This window comes from Sturnira hondurensis, unplaced genomic scaffold (genome assembly GCF_014824575.4).
Source record: "Sturnira hondurensis isolate 20B ecotype Veracruz unplaced genomic scaffold, ASM1482457v3 Scaffold0022566, whole genome shotgun sequence".
Classification (NCBI taxonomy): domain Eukaryota; kingdom Metazoa; phylum Chordata; class Mammalia; order Chiroptera; family Phyllostomidae; genus Sturnira; species Sturnira hondurensis.
In genome coordinates, this window is record NW_028095197.1 from 8,968,245 (window position 1) to 8,987,841 (window position 19,597).

Here is a 19,597-nt window from a genome sequence, read left to right on the forward strand (position 1 = left end):
CATCTGGGCTCTCCTCTGATACACAAATGCAAAGGTGCCCACATGCAGAACCACCAGCTCCAGCTCTGCTTCCAAGAAAATTCCTCCCCCTTTGCGGATAGGACATCAAGTAACTGAAACTCTAATCCTCCCATTCACCAGGACCCCAGCTTCTCCCTCTCTCTTATCCACGGCTTCCACCCCACACGCCCACTCCAGCTTACAGCACCCCGAAGCCACAGCCCTGGCTCAGGTCTCGGCCCACTGGCCCAGATGACTGTCGTAGCCAAGGAGCCACAGAACCAGTCTCCCTGGCTCTTGCTTCTCTTTGCTCTAATCCATCCCACACACCCAGGCAGGAACAACTTCCTAAACAACTTCCTGACTGTGGCACACCCTGCGTAGGAACAGGCAGCGCTTCCCCACCGCCTTCACGCTCTGCTCCGCACACACGAGGGACTGCTGGGTGGGTGCAGGGTGCCAGGAGCTTTGCTGCCTGTCGACCTGAGTCTCCCTGAGTCAGTATCTGGACAGGTATTTCCATCGGTTTCTATGCCTCCAGATCTGTGAATGTCTCTCTGGGATTCTGGAAGGCAAGGGGTAGGGGTGGGGAAGTCTGGCACACAGCAGGTATGTCGTCAACAACTGTCAGCTCTATGTGGCCTATACTTGTTGCAACTTTCCTGAAAAGCTGGACAAGCTCAGTGACCAGGGTCAGAAGGGAGAGGAGCACATGGGGTGAGAGAATAGGAAGTGCCTGCCAGCATGGGCCCACTGGTCACCATGGAAACCCAGGCCTCAGGCGCTCTCCCCGAGGCCCTCCTCCCACTAGGCCTCCCTGGGCCAGGAGCTCAGCAAGGGAGCACCACCAGGCTGGGTGTGTGAGCCATGCTATTTCTCAAGATCAGGAAAGTCATCGGGTGACTAATACAAAATCTATTTACACTTGATTATCTTCTTCCTGTCCTGTAGGTAAGTCATTCTGGTAAATGATAGACCAGCCAGGGAACTCTGCACAGTCTGTGACCAAGCCTTCTATCTGCCAGGAAGGTGTAAGGGCAGGTTTCAAAACCTTTCAAAACAAGGCCCAGGAACCCTAGATTAGAAGTCAGGAGCCCGGCTCAGCAGCTTGCTACTATGTGACCTTGGCTAGTTAGTGCTTGGCCCCTCTGGGCCTGGAGCACAAAGGGGATTTGTGTGGGAAAAGACTGCTCCTCAAGGATCGTTCCACCCTGACACCCGACCCGCCCCCTCCCCAGCCGGGGCAGAGCCGTGAACACCAGGACAGGCAGAGGGCAGACCAGGAGGGTGAAGGGGCCTGCAGAGGCCGGGGTTGGGGGGGGGGAGCAGCCTGGCGGGAGGGGAGTGAAGGGGCGCGTGCACAGACATCCAAGGAGCAGAGTCCTCTGTCACTGTGGATCTGGGAAGGGCCCGGACTCTGGGGCCCAGACAGAAAGGCCTTTTATGTTCCCAGCTACGAGCACAGGGGAACGGCACAGCCTCAAACCGGGGGCAGAGATGATGGTGAGCACATGAAGAAGGTAGAGAAATCTTGGTGAGGGTGTCCAGAGAAGGCCTTTCTGACGCCCAGTCGAAACTCAAAGACAACCACCCTTTCTCTAAGAAGCATTTACTGGTTGAGGGAAAGGGCTTTATTCCAAAAATCAGGAACAGCAACTCCAGGGAGGGCCTCTGGAGCCTGCCTGCCAACAGGGCGCAAACCTGCAGCTCCTAGTGCTGCTATCTGTCCGGAAAAACAGAGAGCAGCATGCCCGCTCCTGGGAAGAGGTGCCAGGGCCAGCTCTTCCTCACAACCTGGCAAGGCCTGGGCTGATGCCACACGGAGGTGGTGGGGGTGGAGCAGGAGGAGGCGCAGTCCCGACTTTGACAGCTGGAGAAGGGAACCTGAGGATTTATAAAGACCATCACAGCACCCAGGGGAGAAGGCAAAAATCTGACTTTCTAGATGAGGAAACTGAGGCCCAGAGAGGGAAAGCAACCTGCCTCAGGACACACAGCACAACAGGGCAGAGCCCGAGCTAGAAGCAACATTTCCTGCCTCCTTCCTCCCGAAATAGGCCACGATCGTAACATAGAGGCTTGAACAGGATGCATATACCCCGACTCTCAGAAAGCCTGCTGCTGCTGAAAGAGGCCACAACAGAGGAGAGATACAAAAAGAGGTTTCCCCCTCCCTTCTGCCTTTGAAGTCGGTGGCTGACTTTACCCGGACTGTGCCACCAGCACAACACGGAGTTAAATGGGTAGAAAGCAAGTTGTGAGCAAAGAAAACAGCCATGTCAGGGGAGCAGGCTCTGGGTGAAATGGCTTTCCTTTAATTTCCTATTATGCTATAAACTTGATTTAATAATAAAAACATGCTAAGGACTTTTTAATGTGTAATTGCTTATAATATTAAAAATTATGGGAACATGCTTTCAGTGAATGTGTATGTGATTCATCCTGTGAGGTGACACTTTGAGCAATTTATGAGGGATGTTGGGGTGGAGGGGGTCACACATAAAAAGGGGCAGGTATTTCTGCAGACCTTCCGGGAGGACGGGGCAGATGTGAGAGTGTTTCAGCTGCAAGCTCCAGAGGGTGGGCTTTTCCTGGTTTTGCTTACTTGGCCTTTCTGAGCCTCAATATTCCCATCTGTAAAGTGGGGGGTGACAGAAGTATCTATCCCTCATGAGCTACACGAAAATTACACGAGCTAATCATGGAAAGTGCTTGGAACAGCGCCTGGCATGCGGGGAAGCCCTCTGCAGAAAACAACGACCACCACCCCCTCACCATGACCACCTTAGGAACCTTTCAGAACTCCTGGGGCTGAAGGCCTGGGGCAAAAGGATCCCAACTGAGAACCGCTCTGTGCTTTTAGGTGAACTAGGCTTCATGACCCAATCAGCCTTCAGAAGCTCTTGCCCCATCATCCTCATTATGCCTTTCCTATCATTACCCTATCAAAAGCCTCATCGCTGGCCTCTCCTCTCCAGCAAAAAGATCCCACACCTCCTTGCCTTTGCTCAAGCCCTTCCCTCTGCCTGGGTTACCAGACCCTGCTCTCATCACCACCACCTCCACGCCCCACCTGCCACCCACATGGGTTGCCCAAGCTGGGTACCTCTGCATCTCCTCTGTGTACCAGCCACTGACCACCTGGGTCCATGACTGTCTCCTTGCTTTGTGGAAATGCCTGGGGACAGTGGAAGTACCTGCCCAGGCTACGTGGCCTGGTTTCTCACACTACAGGGTGCAGCAAGGGCTTCAAGGCTGAGCAAGTGCACCACAGAGGGCCCGAGGACCATCTGCTCCACCACCCTGTTGCTTTGGCCACCCACCTCCAGGTGGCCAGGGCGTGGTCAGAGAATTCAACAGCACCGATTACCAAGCAAAGGACCAACAGATGCTCTGCTCCTCAATAACAATTCATGCTCGTGTGCCAGGCTTGCTCTTTCCACCCGAGGCCGCGTCAGTGTTGTGTGCCCTGTTTTACAGTGAGGACACCGTGGCCTTCAATAGGCTAAGCATCCTGACCCACCCAGCCACCCAAGTTGGCCTGACTCAGAGCCCAGCACCCCTCCCACACATCAGCAGGCCTCCATGCACCTGGGGCCTTCAAGCCTCGGATGGAGATTGGAGTGAAGAGGGAAACAATGGGCTGTGACGCAGGGCTGTGGAGGGAGGCGGCCTGATTCGATTCTACTGGCTCAGTGGGAGGCTTGGCCTGGGGCACGCGAGCAGGCCACTCGGGCAGGAAGGAAAGCTGGAAGTGCTCTGATTCTTCCTCTTCAGTTTACATACGAGGAAAGGGAGAACCTGTGGAATGGAAAAAACCAAGACCAGAGAGCGATGGTCCAAGCAAGATGCAAAGGGGCCTAGGACTGAACCGCATGAGCCAGGCTGGCACGGGGAGAGAAAGCTGCCAGCCCTTACCAGATCCTTACCTATTCAGAGCTGGTCCCAGGTGCTCCCTTCTCGGGGCTGGTCCCAGGTGTCTCATGATGAGGCAGCGCACAGTGAACCACGGGATCTGGGAGCTCGAGGTTGATGCAGACCTCAGAGGTCACTTGCACCAACCACCGGTTTGAGACTTAACTACCTTTATGTCATCTCCCAGTGTGGGCCGTCTTGCCTCTGCTTGGTGACCTCTAGGATGGACAACTTACTGTCTCACTAGACAGCTTCATGTTTATTCAGTGGGTTAAAAAAAAATCTCACAAGGATTATGACTTTGTTGAGCCTCAGTGTCCCTACCTATTTAAAGAAAAAAGCTCACACTGTGTCGTTAGCTTTCCACCGGGGCTCCACAGAGCCCTCCGGTTTGTCGTCTTTTATTTGTTGACTTTAGAGAGAGAGAAAGGGGGAGGAGGAGACAGACATCGATCTGTTGTTCCACTTATTTCTGCACTCACTGGTTGCATCTTATATGTGCCCTGACCAGGGATCGACCCCACAACCTTAGTGTATCAGGATGATGCTCTATCCATCTTAGATACCCGGCCAGGACTAGCCTTTGGGTTTTAAGGAGGCACCTCCAGAGCTACAGTTGGAGTGAGAGAAGCGATTGGGGGGGAGGTGCAGAAAGTGAGGCCCACCATGCAATCCATGGGCATCTGGGTCATGGGGTTCTGTGGAGAGCTGAGCTTCAGTCTCGGAGCCAGAACCTAACTCCTGTGGGTGACGTGAAGGGTCATCTGTGGAGAGGGAAGTTGAGGCAGACGAAGGGGAAGAGGTGAGAGGAGCCCCCGAGGAAACAGGAATGATTCTCCATGCCTTCCCTCCCAGCCATAGCTCATGGGGCTAGGCTGAGTTCTCTGTTCACAAACACGCACCTCCCAAAAGCTCCTACGACCTTCTGCGTGGAGCCCAGGACGCAGAGAACAAAACCTCATCAGCTAATCACAGGCCATGTCCGCTGTGCTGGGGGGTCTGAAAATCAAGCAGGGTCGAACCAGGGCTGAATGGGCCCTGGAGAGACTCCACTGCACAGTGGTGAAAACAGGGCCTCAGCCATCAGCCCCACAACTGACTTCCCAGCTGGGTGCCTTGGGCTGGTTAATTAACCTCTCAGGGACTCAGCGTCTTCCCCGGTATAATGGGCACCTACACATCAAAGGGTGATGGTGAGGGTGCAGTGAGAATTCACATCTGGTGCCATAAATGAGCACAAGGGGACTTAGCAGCTGCCGCTGCTGCTGTTGATATTATCACCACTTGAGCCATCCTTCATAAATAGGTAAAAACAGAGGCACAGAAGGCGCCGCCCAAGGTCAAACAGCCAGTTCACACTGACCACCCCCTCTAAGGCTCCTGTTTCCCAGGGGGCAGCCAGGTGGCAAGTGGCCCTCCCAGATAGCCTCCACTGCAGTCTGGCCTCCTTCGGCGCAGCACAAAGAGACACGCCGTCCACGGCCGAGAGGGCATGTTCTGCCGGGCAGCGGTACTCTGATGTTCTAAAGAAGCCTGCCCTCGCTTCTCGGCCTTTTGGCTAAGATTAAGTGTAAAGAAGCCTGCCTCAAGGCTAGAAGTTACGTGCACACATACACATAAATGTTAGAGCCCCCCAAAACATCACCCTAAAAGGATGGCTGTAACTTTTCCTGGGCCATCCTCTATTCCACTGCCGTCACCAGCACCCACCTCTGTCCCCCACACCTCTTCCTCCTCCCTTGTCAGCTCGGTGACTTGCTTCCTGGAGCATTTATGGTTCCAGCCCCCATCCTTGCCATCAGTCACACTGGTGACGTTACACACAAAGAATTCCAAGTCAAATGGAACGAGGTCGTTACAACCAGAAAATGTCCTGTTTAGTCAACTATTTCCTTAAAAAAAAAAAAAGCAACGGGTAAATTTGGGCATAGGCTCCAAGCTAGGAAGAAAGCCTAGAGCAGCAAGTATGAGAATGCTTCTTTGGGAGAGAATGCACGGAGATCTTAACAGGTTCCCAGTGAACTCAAACTGCCCTGGCTTAGACCTGGCCCCTGTGGGTGTGCCTCATTAAAAAGCCAAAGTCTCACACAACAATTCAACCCAGCTAAACGGCCACTCAATGCTGAGGTCCAGGGCAGCGCCCGGAAGGGACCCGGCTCCATTCCAGAGTCGCCAGGCAGTGGCAGACTCTCCACAAAGGCTCTTGGCAAATGCCCCCTTCCTGACTTCAGCTCCCTCCTCCCATGTTCCGTAGAAACAGGTCTGACCCCTCGCTTCTATAGGTGTGACCCCAGGGAAGTGACTTGTCTTCAGTTTTCCTCTGCTGAAAAATGAGACAACACCTTCTTTGCAGGGACATAGTGAAGCATGTATGTCAAAGGGCTCAGGACACAGCCTGGGGCCCGCCTCAGGTGGCTCCTGCCATTTCCTTGTGTCCCGGACACCCTGCCATCAAACACAAACACTGCGCTTCCTCCAGCCTTCCACCCCGAAGACCGCCCTGCCGAGCACAGGCCTCATGCTTGGCAGTCTGCCTCCCACTTACTATTATGTGTCCTTGGGCAAGTCCCCCACCTTCCCTAGCCTCAGTTTCCCCATCTGTCAAATGAGGCTGCTGGGTTTAGATGACCTTGAGGATCCTTTGCTGCCCCAATACATGAATGTGCTGGTGTCCGGAAGTCACTCCTGTAACCACCACCCCCTTAAGCCCAGGTTGATGCCTGCTGGATGCATGACTGGCCGGAGGTGCAGGGCCCAAGCTCCCCACAGCCAGGCCTGAGCGGGACACAGCCCACAGCGCTGCCACAGAACTGGGGTTTCACTGAGCCCTGTGGAGGTGACGGAATGTGGGAGGTGATGGGCTGTGATGGCAGGAGCGGGTGTCCCTGCAGAGCCAAGGTGAAGACTCCACTGGCACACCTGGTTCTGCGTCACTGGAAAAGAGGGGGCTGCCCCTCCCTCAGGCCCCTGACCCCAGTGCACACTCAGCCCTCTGCCTCTTGCTGGCCCCAGAGGCCACGCTGCCGGGAGAGACTAGGAAGATGGGAGTGAGTGTGAGGGGCGGCCCTCCAGGAGTGTAGCTCCTGGGCCCTTCCCAGGACAGCCGGGCATTCCAGAGACCACGTGGTCGCCAGAGAACCCCTTTCCATAAACAGGGGGAGCAGCAGGCAGAGTCCTGGAAGCGGGGTCTGGACTCACACCCAGGTCCTTCAGCAACATCCTGGGTGGTCTCCACAAACCCAGGAGCTTCTATCCTGCCTGGGCACAGCATGCACTGTGCTCAGTAAATGTCTCTTTCCTGTTCCTTCCTTCTTCTCATGCAGAAGGAACAAAGAGAAAGTGCTCAAAGACGCCACAAAAACAAAACAAACAATACAGGGCCACAGAAGAGGCATCTCTATCTTAAATCCTAGATGCAGAGGGCACCGATTCATTCAGCCCCCAAATTAGGGCTGGCTCCCCAACTTGCTCCTGGCCACCCTGCTGAGGGACCAGAGGGCTCTGGTCCACAGGGACTCTCGTCTCTGGACGGCCCTCCTGGGCCAGGGAAGCCCGTAATCGGGGGTGGTTTCTCCTCTGCTGGGGATCTCAGATGAGATGTGATGGCTGATAACCTGTTCATTCTCTAAAGATGCTCTAGGCATTGTCCTGGGAAGATGCTCCAGGCCTTATGATGCCTGGCCACATTCTTTTGGGACAACACAACTGCTTTGACAAGGTTTTGTCATTAAAGGCCAATATAAAAATAGCCACAAGTAGACAACAAAGGCTCTTTGGGCTACCTCTAGCCCCCAAACAAAGATTTCCTCATATCCAGACTGAGGTGATTTTGCCCACAATGACCTAGTTCACCAGCGTCTACCAGATAATAAAAGAAGGTGACCCCACCTGCTTGGAAGCTCCAGGTGAAGTTTTCTGGCTCAAATGCTGTACCTTCTTCAGTCAGAAATTCCCAGCAGACCTTTCTCTCTCTTCTCCCCAGTTACTTCTCTGTCCCTGTCTTGGTTAACTGTCCTCAGTACCCTGGTGTTGGGACTTCCACTGCACCCTGCCAGGTTCCTCCTGGCATAAGTGAACCAAGAAATGGCAAACCGTGGTGAACTTTCAACTCGGTGTAGCCTCCTTGAAAGCTCAAACCTACCCCTGCCCAGACGGGCCGGGGACCGCCCTTGTGTGTCCGGGAGTGGGCTCCCTACCTCCCTGCGGAGTTGCGAGTCCCCGTGCCAACTGTCTGGCTTACCTGTCATGATCCTCTGGGCCTCGTAGGGCTCCATATAGCCAGCGCTCTCCCCCTTTCCCGCTTTGCTCTTGAGATCATTCTTGGCATCAAAGGGGTCTGAGTAGTCATCAGCAATAATCACCTGCAGGGAGGAAGATGGAAGGGTGAGTGCACCTTTGGCTTTCAGCTTCACAGCCAGGCTTTGCTCCAAACACATACACTGAGCCTGCACCACACTGGCAAGGAGGGGAGGGGGAGGCCGCAGCCAGAACTGGTGCCCGCCTTCAGGAAGCTCCAATTTGTGCAGGGATAACAAAGGGACTCCCCCTGACCCCCCATCACTGGCAGTGCTCCATTGCAAGAAGGAGATCTCTGAGCTTTTGCATCTGCAGCTTGGCCTGCTCTGGGCACAGTGCTGTGAGAACAGAAGGGCGTCTGGGTAGAGAGGAACAGAGGGAAGAACCTGGAGGGTGTCTTTGGGAATGCGAATTGCTCAATTTAATGGAATGGAAATGGAGGAAAGTTGGAAAGGAGATTGCAGAAAGCTGGAAATGCTGACAAGCTCCTGGTGCTGGCTGAGGCAAGAAGAGCTTGTCTAGAGATAATTACATTGAGCGTTCCATTTTCTCCAAATCTGGAACACGATCACGCCTTGGGTAATCAGAAAACAATCTGGTGAGATCAACGCACTGCGAAGAAGACTGTGGCCCCAGTGAGGCCTGATGAAAACACAAAGGCAGCTCGGGGATGGCCAGACAGAGTGCCAGGCCCAGACAGGGCCCCAGAAGCAACAAATCAGAAGACCTTCCTGGCCCTGGCTGGTGTAGCTCAGTGGACTGAGCACGGGCCTGCGAACCACACGATCGCGGTTCAATTCCCAGTCAGGGCACATGCCTGGGTTGTGGGCCAGTTCCCAACAGGGGACTCTTGGAGGCAACCATACATTGATGTTTCTCTCCTTCCCTTCCTCTCTAAAGATAAATAAATAAAATCTTTTTTAAAAAAAGAAGAAGACCTTCCTGTAACAGACAGGGAAGCTGGGGCCAGCGGACGAGGGAGCTCGACCAAGGCCCTGGGCCAGACACTCTGCTCTACGGTCCTTCCTGGCCTCCTCACTTGTCTATATTCCAGAAAAGAGCAAAGTTTCACATCAGATGGACAGAGAGTCACCAGTCGGGGGCGGGGGGGGGGGGAGTGGGGAACAGTGAGGGGACAGAGGGGGGAGTCCCATGAAAATGTGAGAATCTGGGCTTTGAACACTTCAGAAACCAAGTCCCACGTTTTCCCTGGAGCAGGGTGAAACTCTCGGAGGCTAAGTGTAAAGATGACAACTCTCTCTCCCCTTTCTTACTTCCTCACCTTCATGACGGGCACACTTATCAGTGGAGAAAGGACGGGAGCCCACCAAACTCGTTCCCTTTCAACACATTCTGGCTGCACTACAAATTCTGTGATTTCTGTCATTATCTGTCCCCTTGGTCACACATCTGGCAAAGGGCAAGTCTCCAGCCTCCCACCAGGGCCACCGGGCTGCTCCTCCCTCTTGGGAGGGTAGGCTGGCGTTTCACTCAACCCTTGGGGTTGCATGAATTGTTATTTAAATTGTGGGTTTAATTAGAAACCACAGGAGCCTCCTCTCTCCCCCAGCTCCTGGAATGTAAGGCATTTGAGGGGCCTGTAAACCCAGAGGAAGGGAAAACCCCCCTTTGTCTGTCTGGTGAATGGCAGCTTGTGGCAGCAGCCCTGGCAGGGTGAACTAGTGACCTCCAGCTGCCTGATGCCCAAGGAGGGATGGCGAGCAGCAGCCCCATCACGGGTGGGTGCAGCGGGCCCAACAGGAGGCACAGCACACTTATCGGAGAAAGACCCAAAGCTGGAGCACCCCCGACCTGAGCACGTGCACCTGGCTGCCTGGCCCCAGGCCTGCAGGCCTGACCAACGCCACTCCATTGTGGGTCGTGGGGTCGTGGGTCAGGCTCTGAGTCCCAGCAGGGGCCCTTCCAGATGCTGGCGTGGTAACCACGGCCTTTCTTTCTTTTTTTAAAAATATTTTATTTATTTTTAGAGAGAGGGGACGGGAAGGAGAGAGAGAAGGAGAGAAATATCAATGTATGGTTGCCTCTCGTGAGTCCCCTGCCGGGAACTGGCCTGCAACCCAGGCATGTGCCCTGACCGGGAACCGAACCGGCAACCTTCTGCTTCGCAGGCCCATGCTCAATCCACTGAGCTACACCAGCCAGGGCACCATGGCCTTTCTTGAGACTCACTGAGTTCAAAAGATACCAGGCAAGGGAAAGATGGTGGGGCTGGGGGGAGGGGAGAGAGCAGGGCCAGGCAATGTCTTTCACTTGATATTTCTACTCTATCATTTGCAGAACACAGCAGGGAGATAATTACACACGTGAACCACTGTCAAACAGAATAGCTCAGACGCGGATCTGGTGTAGGGTTTGGTGTTTTAAAGTTCAAGAGACCAGAGTCCATACACAGAAAGTGATGGATCTGCTGTGGCTGACATCTAACCTTATGTCTCCTGTCTCCTGTCCCAGACTTCCTTAAGTGTCGTTTCTCAACATGAACATCCTCCACCTATTCTGCAATGAGGAAGGGAGCAAAAATTCCCCCAGGAAAATAAAACCATTTGGGGGGATTGGCAGGGGAGGAAGAAGACAGGGGAGGGAGCTCAGCTACACGGAAGTGCTCTGTAATTTGCAAACACGGAGCCTTGCAAGATATAAACCAAATCTTTGTTCGCCCTGGGACAGAAGCTCTGGGAGGCCTTTGGTTCAGTAGGCACTATCTGTACTTTCTAATTAAAATGAGATCTGAGCTTGGGCTGTGACGGGCCCCCCAGCTGCCTGCGTACTTCCGTTTCAATAAGAATCTACAAACCCTAAGACCAGGAAAAGCCCCTGGTCTCTGCTGACATATGGTTCCAGTTATACCTGCTGACAGTTGAAAATCCTTCCGTTTAAAAATAAAAAAGTTTAGGATTCTGTTAGTCTAAGAAGCAAATCAGAAGGTTCCTAAAAAATATATTTAATCAATCCACTTTCAAACTTCAAAGTGAGGTGGGTGGTGGGGAGGGAATTGGAGGTTTGAGCAACCTGAAACTCTGCAAACACTCACAGAGCTGTCTGACCTTTTGCAAAATCATGTCCTGCTTTTGGGAGGTAAAAATTTAACCAGGTGTTCAGAGAGAGCTGAGCAGGCAGTTAGCCAGAGGGCCGTGTGCTGGGCCCCAGGCCTCAGCTGCCCAGGGCTCACTCCAAGTCAGGACGGCCCCTCAAGGGGCTTGAGTGAAGGCTGCTGATTTTCTCACTTAGGAAAGAAAGAGAATACGTTTCCTTACATGTGGGCTTGGAGTCCTGATAGGGCTGCCTTTGCCCCAGTTAGCAGACCAGTCTCTCAGATCTAATTGAACAATTCAACTAAAAGGGAGACTTTCTCAAGAGCAGGCCACCTGGGCCCCGTGAGAGGCTTTCCTTGACTTTGATCTTGGATTGGAAAGGCCTGACTCGGCACCGGCCCATCACGTGGCCTTGTGGTCCCGCAGGGCAGGTGCAGAGCTGAGAGGGGAGCTCAGGCTACTGGTCTCACCACCTCACTGTGGAGCTGAGCAGCAGAAAGACAGAGGTTATGGCCTAACCCCATTCTTATTTCTAACAAGTTGCCCAATTTGAAAGCCTGTTCTTGCTTTCAAACAAAACTTGAGACTCCAGATCAACCCAGTACCCTCCAAGGACTTTCACAGTCTCAGGAAGCAATGGAACGGAGGCTCCTTGAGAGGGCTGCTCCACCATCCCTTTGTTTATGTGTGGCCCACGCAGCCCAGAGGGTTGGAGGGTTCGACCCTGCCCATGCCACCTCCCTGACAGGGCTCTGGGACTCAGCTCCACAGCCTCCTTTCTGTTCCGCACACACCGCTCGCTGCCTTCCACCAGTCTGGGGCCAGGGTGCTTTTATCCTGGAGATACAGCTTTGTGATAGGAGGCAGTCTTCCTGCTCATCCCCAAAGGGAAGGGCTAGGGGAAGGTGAGTGCTGTCACTTGGACACACATCCGGAGACTTTTGCGTGAGACAGCTGCACCTGGGTGGAGAGCTGGGTTCTTTCCCTGTGCAGCTCTTGGAGGAACGGTACATTGGTAGAGCCACTTTGAAAGATAACTTTTGGCAGAACCTATTAAAATCCAGAAATGTATATGCATTAACCCAGCAACTTTGCTTCTCAGTATTTATTCCCAAACGTACGTAAGGAGGCACGGGCAAAGATGCTCACCGGAGCAAATACTGATGAGAAACTACAAGCACCTGCTACATCCACCCACAGGGGAATTGCTCAATCATGCTAATTCCCTGTTGTGGAATATTATGCAGCAAGTTAAAAAAAAGGCAGTTGCTCATTATGCACAAACGTAGTTCTCCATGGCATGGCTTGGAATAAAAGGAAAACAGGTTGTGAAATGATAGAAACTACTTGACACTTCTTTAGGAAAAATAAACAGAAACCTGTATCTCGAATGTAAAGAAAAGGTCTGGGGAGATGCGCACTTCACCCTGACACCTTCTCTGGGTGGAGGGGGTGGGGCTGGGTAGGGGCGGTCACAGGAAATCCAAGGAGACTTGTCTGTAATGTTAACACATTTTCAAACGAGGAAAACTCATTCATGTGTTATACGCAAAACTAAACTTTTAAAGAAGCACCCCTCTTCACGGGCTATTTTTGGTACAGTAGATAAACTGTTTCCCAAACCTGACCAAAGATAGGAATGGCTTGGACGCTTGGTAAAAACAGACACCTAGCTCCAATAACATGTGTGTTTAATAAGCAACCCAGGTGATTTTTATCGGGAAAGTTTGGGAAATGTAAGACAGAGAGCCCTTCCCTCACCAACGGAAAGCAAAGCCTCCAGACATTACTCTGGATTTTCACTTCTCCCAGATATTTCTCAGCCCCATGCACTAAAGAGAAACGAGAAGCGGGTACTGAGTGCAACTCTCCTTGGCTTTTCTCCCTGGGAGTCGGCTGGAGTAAGAGATGACCCAACACACCTTGGTCCATCTCCAGAATCTAAGACGCAGAGGTAATGGCATCCTCTGTGCAATCCTGAGGGCTGGCCCCAGGTTGGGCAACAGGGCTGTGGGGGGTGGGAGTGGGGGTGGGGGGCCCAGGCAGGCAGGCCTCTCCCTGCCCGGCGATGGGAGCCTGGCCCTGCAGACACGCAAGGCTCTCTGTCCTAAGGCATCCAGGGCTGTCCAACCTTTTGGCGTCTCTGGGCCACACTGGAAGAAGAGCTGTCTTGGGCCACACATTAAATACACTGCGACAGGTAATCACAAAAAAGTCTCATAATGTTTTAAGTAGATTTCTGATTTTGTGTGGGGCTGCAGGTTGGACAGCCCTGGTAGACCCTTTCTGGCCAGCTCCACGTGGCTCCCAGCGAACCTTTCAGGAAGATGCCCAGCTCTAGGAAGGGCTGGTGGGAATGTAGGGGAGGCACTGCTGAAACACACGGGGCATCCCTGCTAAAATCACTCAAAACCTGATAAAGGGGTTCTGGAGGGACCAGAGAGGTGGAGCAGCTACCACCTCCCAGGAGTGGGTGACGTGTGCTGTCCCCACTCTCCCAAGGGCAGCTCCTCCAAACCACATGGTTACCTCTATGTACTCTGCTGCCTGTGGGAACTGGCAGCTTGGGGCTGCCCCAGCTTGGCCTCTGCTGGATGAGGCAAGCCAAGTCACCCTAGTCTGTGCTGCTCTCCTCTCTGGAAAGTGAGGAGGTGGCGCCGCAGGAGGTCCTGGGTCCTTTCCAGGCCCATGACTTCTGTCCAAAGCAAACTGCATAGGAACGATGCCATTAAGACTGTGCATTAGTTTTCTGAACATTTGCGAGGGTGAGGGGCACAGATCTCTGCGAATCTGGTGACTGATGAAGGTGTAGTTCCCTCCATCACTTTTACATATGCCTGCAAAGTGCTGGGCACATACAAAGTGCTGGGCACATTTGTAGGTCAGGAGCCCCAGGTTGAGACCAAGCTCCCTCACATTCGAGCCACCTTAATAACACAGTTAAGACTAGACGCACTCTTTGCCTTAGTGAGGCGGCAGGTGCTGACTCTGTGGTAATTCAACACACATTATTCACCTGGCTGACAACACAGGAAGACGTGTGACCGGCCTGCCATTAGAGTGGGGTGGGGGGACTATGACTGTGGGAAGGACAGTCAGTTCGCTATGTCTTGGCTTGCCAGCTTGAAACCCAGCAGCCACAGCCCTCCCGAGCAGAGCCAACCTGGCCCTCCCCCTCCCTCTGGGGATCAGGAGGGCTCCTTGAAAGCGAGCAAATGGTGTGCAGGGAAGGAGGTGGTGGTAGCAGCCAGAAGGCTCCATGCCTCTGTCCCCCATCTGGGGGCTGGGCAGGCTGGAGTCCTGGTTCTCCTTTGGGACCCACCATGACACAGGCCCTGGCAGACCTGATGGCCCCACAACGGAGACTCTGTTGCCATGCCAACCAAGATATGGCATTAATGAAAACAGGGATTGGGGGTCTGGAAGGGTTCCGGATGACCAGGGGGCTGTCCGGCAACTCTATAGACACAAGCTCAGGAGTCAGGGAGGACGTCTGACAGCTGATAAAGGGACACGCTCCCTGGGAACCGGAGTCCCTGCCATTCAGGTGTCCAAACAAAGGCTCTAAGGTCAGCAACTGCTTTGGGTACAGGTCAGCATACTCCTACCAGCCGCCCGTGCTCCCTGTTTTCTCAGCACAGGTTCAATGCCCCTGGAGCAGCACCCCAGTTTCAAGGAGTGCCTGGGTGGGGGTCTGCAGAACCCCCAGGGTGGCCCAGACAGGCAATGTTTCTGAAGCCCCAAGGCTGACCAGTGGCAAATGCACAGAAAGGCAGGTGGCACTGCAGACTCGCTGGGTCACTCTGGGCAACCTGCTCCATCTCTTTGAGCCTCAACAATTCATCTGTGAAAACGGGCACAACTGTTTGCCGTCTCAGCTTCCCACGAATGGCGTGAAGAGCAAACACTGAGGAGTAGTTCATAAAGAAACGGCTCTGGTGGCCCCTCCTGGGTGCTGGGGGCCGAGCTGAGTACTGGGGTCTCTCTCTGCCCACTGAAAACCTAGTGGGGAAGACAGAAGAGAACTGAGAAGAAGCCGCAGTCAGGGCCCCGGCAGGCACACAGAGAACTGGCCGCAGTCAGGCAGGACAACAGCAGGCGTATTTATCCTCCACTGAGACAAGCGTGTTTACGAACGGTCGTTTCCCCTTTCTGTGTGTTAGGTGCATCCTAGTCAGGGCAACTGGCTAAGAGGTAGAGAACCTCTCCGGACCCTCAGGGCCACCCCGCCTGTGTGCTGGGCAGCAGCAGGCTGCTCCTGGTCCAGGGCCTGTGTCCAGGGCTCTGAGGGGTCCACAGGACTGGCAGTAACCATGTTTGGGGACACCCCATGTAGAGATTCAAGCAAGCACTACACCCCCTGCCCCCTGCCTCGCCTGTCTGTCCCTGGCTTTGACCATCACGCAACAATCCCCTTACAAGTGTGCCAATAAATCATTTCCGACGTGATAAGGAAATTAATCTGGGGAAGATTAATTAGCCACATTCACACATTCAGCGGCAATTCCTGGAAATCACATGGTGGGGAGGGGACTTTCCCACGGCTACCGAGGACTGGTCGGTTCCTTTCCTCTGAGGCCTGGCTCACCCACACAGAATCACCTCAAAGTTCTGAGTCCCTATTTCATGCACGGAGGTCAAGTGCTCTGCCCTCAAACCTCCTCTGGCGGGGAGCTCACGACATCATAATTCTGTCACTGGGAACAGTCGTCACTGTTCAAGCAGCCCTCCTCCGGCCGCCGCCAGCCTCTTCTTTGTCTAGACCTCGGGCACTCTATGGTAAACGCTTCTTCACAGACCAGTCAGTGGCCCGCCCCACATGTCAGGAGACAAGGGGTGTTGCAAGTGGTCTCCACTGGTCTTTCCAGTCCCCCCCCCACCTCATGGCCACAGCTGCCTGCCTCCACACCTGCAGGCTGCAACTTGCTAGGAAAAATGCATTCCAAATTACAGCCTCTGTCAGCTCTCCTCAGGCCCTCCTCCCCGCTCCCCCTCCATCCCCGCCTCACTCACTCACCCCCACTCTCCTTCGGTTTAACTCTGAAGACGACTATGGGTCGTGGGTGGGAGGCCACTGGGGTGGAGTCTGGCCCTGTGTTTACCCTGAAACCTCACTACTAAGTAGTAGGGCCTAGCTTTTCAGCATCTCTCAAGCAATGCGAGGTTCCATTTTGAACCCCGAATACCTCGGTCCTAGGATTTCTCACCTGCATCCAGCTGGAGCCTGCGGAGAGTTTAGTGCATCCCCCCTGAGGACAGAAGTGCCCTGGGGTCTGCAGAGTGATTAGGCCAGAGCTGAAAGGGCCCTGGGAGATGGTCAGGACTGGCACAGTTCAAACTTTCACGTGGGCAATTCATGCCAAGGAAACCTCAACGTGCACCACTATCCACCACTATGCGTTGTCTAAAAAGTGTGAATCCACCGAGGGGCGGGAGGCCCGAGGGGAGGGTGAAGAACAGGTAACCAGGTGTTCCCTAACTCCCAGGTCCACACTATGTCAGCAACACCTGTATGGCTACCGAATTTTCCTTTTCAAGTCACTCCTAAAGTCTTCGGGGTATACCCACCATAGTCACCCACCCTGGGAAACACTCCCTGGCACCTCTTGCAAGGACCACCACCCATCCCTGCAGACAGCTCCCTGTGGGAGGCAGTCCCAGCCCAGGCCTGGTCCATGTGAGTCACATCCTGATTCTCCGTCTGTCCTCCCTGAGTTCTGGCTCAGCACTGCCCAACCCTCCTTCCTGCAAACTCCATCAACCTCATCCACCTTTCCAGGGCCCTTTCTTCCCAAGCTTCCTGCTCAAGGGGGGACAAGTCCTCCTCCTAGAAAATGCTCTCACACCAGCCCCAGGATCAAGAAGGGTGTGGTCAGGATGTCCTTTCCCTGGCTGGGCACTCAGGACTGGAAGGGTTGGAGAAGCACCACCAGGAGCAGGGACACAGGACGGCTCTGGAAGTCATTTGCCAGCATCCTCGTCTATAACCAACAAAGGAAGGAGGACTCCCGTGAACCAATATATGTGATGCACCTAGAACGGGGCCAGGCACCCAGCAAATGCTCAAACAATGCCAGGTGCAATTATCTCAACATGTGACCCAGCCGGGCGGACTCTGTCTTACGGAGGGGGAAACTGAGGACTGGAAAGGGGAGGGGTCTCGCAGACGTTGCCCAGATAGAATTAGCAGGGAGACAAACCCAGTCTCTCACCAAATTCCAACTGCAGGAGAACCTAAGTCATTTAGTAAGCTATATATTTATAGCAGGCTTGCTTCCAAAATGGGTTTAGGCAGCTGTATTCAAGCCATCTTTCCGGCCCCGCCACTGCTCCTCCCGGGGAAGGGATGGGGAAGGCCCGTGGGGCTTTCTCACGGTAACAGGAGGCTCTGAGCATTGCGGGCAACTTTGGCAGTGTACTCACAGGAAAGGTATGTGAAAGAAAACTGGCAGAGCCTAGTCCAGGGCCTTCCATGAGAACTGTGGTGCCTTTAGTAACCAGGCTTCTGTGCCCCACAAGGGGCCCAGGACTGAGCAGAAGTGACTGAGGAAGGGGGCCGCTCCCGCCATTTGCTTCGTGCTCAGAGCTGAGATCAGCAGGGGAAGGCGCTTGGGCCTGGTGCAGCCCACGTTGATCCAGGCCAGTGCCCCCGTTTCATCAGCGACAGTGGCACAGGATCGGGACTAAGTGAAGGGCCATTTCTGTCTGAGTGGGGCCCACCAGGATGATCTGTGGGCATTTCCTACGTGGATGCTGCCTTTGCATTGAGGACAGTCAGCCTCAGCCATACTTACCACCAGTTATGTTCGGCTTAACAGAGGGTGCTCGCTGAATGGTGACTCACTTCTGAAAGAATGCCATCTCAAACCCTCCAAGCTGGAGGAGCTCTCTCTCGTGGGTAGTCCTCCAGGCGAAGAAACTGCCCCTGAGCCCCAAAGCACTTTTTCTCCTAGGTACTGGGCACCTTCTAATGTACAGGAAAGTGACTGGGGACAGAGCTTTGCAATGTCACGCCTGTCTGTAATGATGTCGATGGCTTGTTAATCATATAAACCCCACGTTACAAAGTGCCAGGCAGTGAGCTCTGAGCTCAGGCCTGCTCCTCTGCCCTCGTGGGGCTTCCAGTCCCCTGCGGAGGGCAGGCCTGGGGAAGCACCGCAGCGGCCCAGCTGTTGGGCGCCGAGCAGAAGACTGAGGGCACAGCTGAGGTCCCTTCACCCGCTGCCCTGAGTCGAAGCAATGGGTGGACTGGTCGGGGGATTACCCAAGGACGCCCACTAGGAAGCCAGAGAAAGAGCTTACAGAATTTTCGCTGATTTAAAAAATAAAATTATTGTTCACACCTCAGCCCCTGAACAAAAGTTAGGTTTCAAAACAGTACGTACAGTCTTCTATTTTTCTAAAATATTCCACACACACACACACACACACACGAAAGAAATATGTTTATGTGCACAGAAAAAGGACGGTAAGGAGTGTAGAACAACACAGCACACACCCAGAAGTTCCCATGGAGCCTGAGGCCCAACCGCTATTCCCCTCCCCTCTTCTGGGCACTGTTCGCTACGCCACACTCCCTGCCAGGACCTCAGTTTCCCCATACGAAAGGTGGGAAGGGTAGAGTGGGCCTCCCACAAAAGAGGAGGGGAAGAGACACAGGATTACAACTCTAAACAAAACCCAACTACTGTCTCTCCTCACAGACATTTTCTAAAGGAAAGAACAATAACAAGAAACACTGAACAGGAAACAGAACAAAGCACCGTCCTTTTAAAGTGAATGAATTCAGTTTCATAAAACCTCCCTAGCTTTTCATTTTTCTAATTCCGCCGGAGATCACTAAGCTTTCGAAGCACTGGACCACATGGGCATTTCAACAGTCCGCTGTGCGTCCACTGTGGAAGGCCGCCGGCTCTTCCTGCCCCTCTCCTCCCAGGGTTCCCCCCGACTCTCAGGGCACGTTCTCCGCCACTGCTGAGTGTCTGTCTCTATGAAACACCACCATAGCTCCTGACAGTAGCCTCATGAATCAGGCATGAAATGGCCCTAATTTATTAATGCACATTATGAAATTCCCTTCCAAATAGAAGATCATAAATAACCCACCACCGGAAACGTTCTATCTTTAAAGGAAGGCCGAGGTATCTTGAAGTAAGTGCCAGACTTACCCATCTCAAAAGCAAACTTTGATCCTCTGCTCCTGTGGTAATCAAGTGATCGGGGAGGCCCGCCCCTCGCCGATAATGCAGCTGTCACCAGGCATCACCAGCTTCCTCCCTCCACGCCCTTCTCTGCCCAGCCCTAAAGCCATGTGTGACTCACAGGGACTGACT

The 19,597-nt window shown here is 53.7% G+C and overlaps 1 protein-coding gene across 3 annotated transcripts in view; it reads right to left on the reverse strand.

Moving 5' to 3' along the window:
* Positions 1 to 19,597, reverse strand: part of SHB (SH2 domain containing adaptor protein B) — a 126,827-nt gene that overhangs the window by 74,442 nt on the left and 32,788 nt on the right. For all 3 annotated transcript variants that reach the window (XM_037036196.1, XM_037036197.1, XM_037036198.1), the window contains one exon: positions 8,156 to 8,276. In XM_037036196.1, the coding sequence (XP_036892091.1) occupies positions 8,156 to 8,276 (121 nt within the window). The remainder of the gene's footprint in view (positions 1 to 8,155; positions 8,277 to 19,597) is intronic.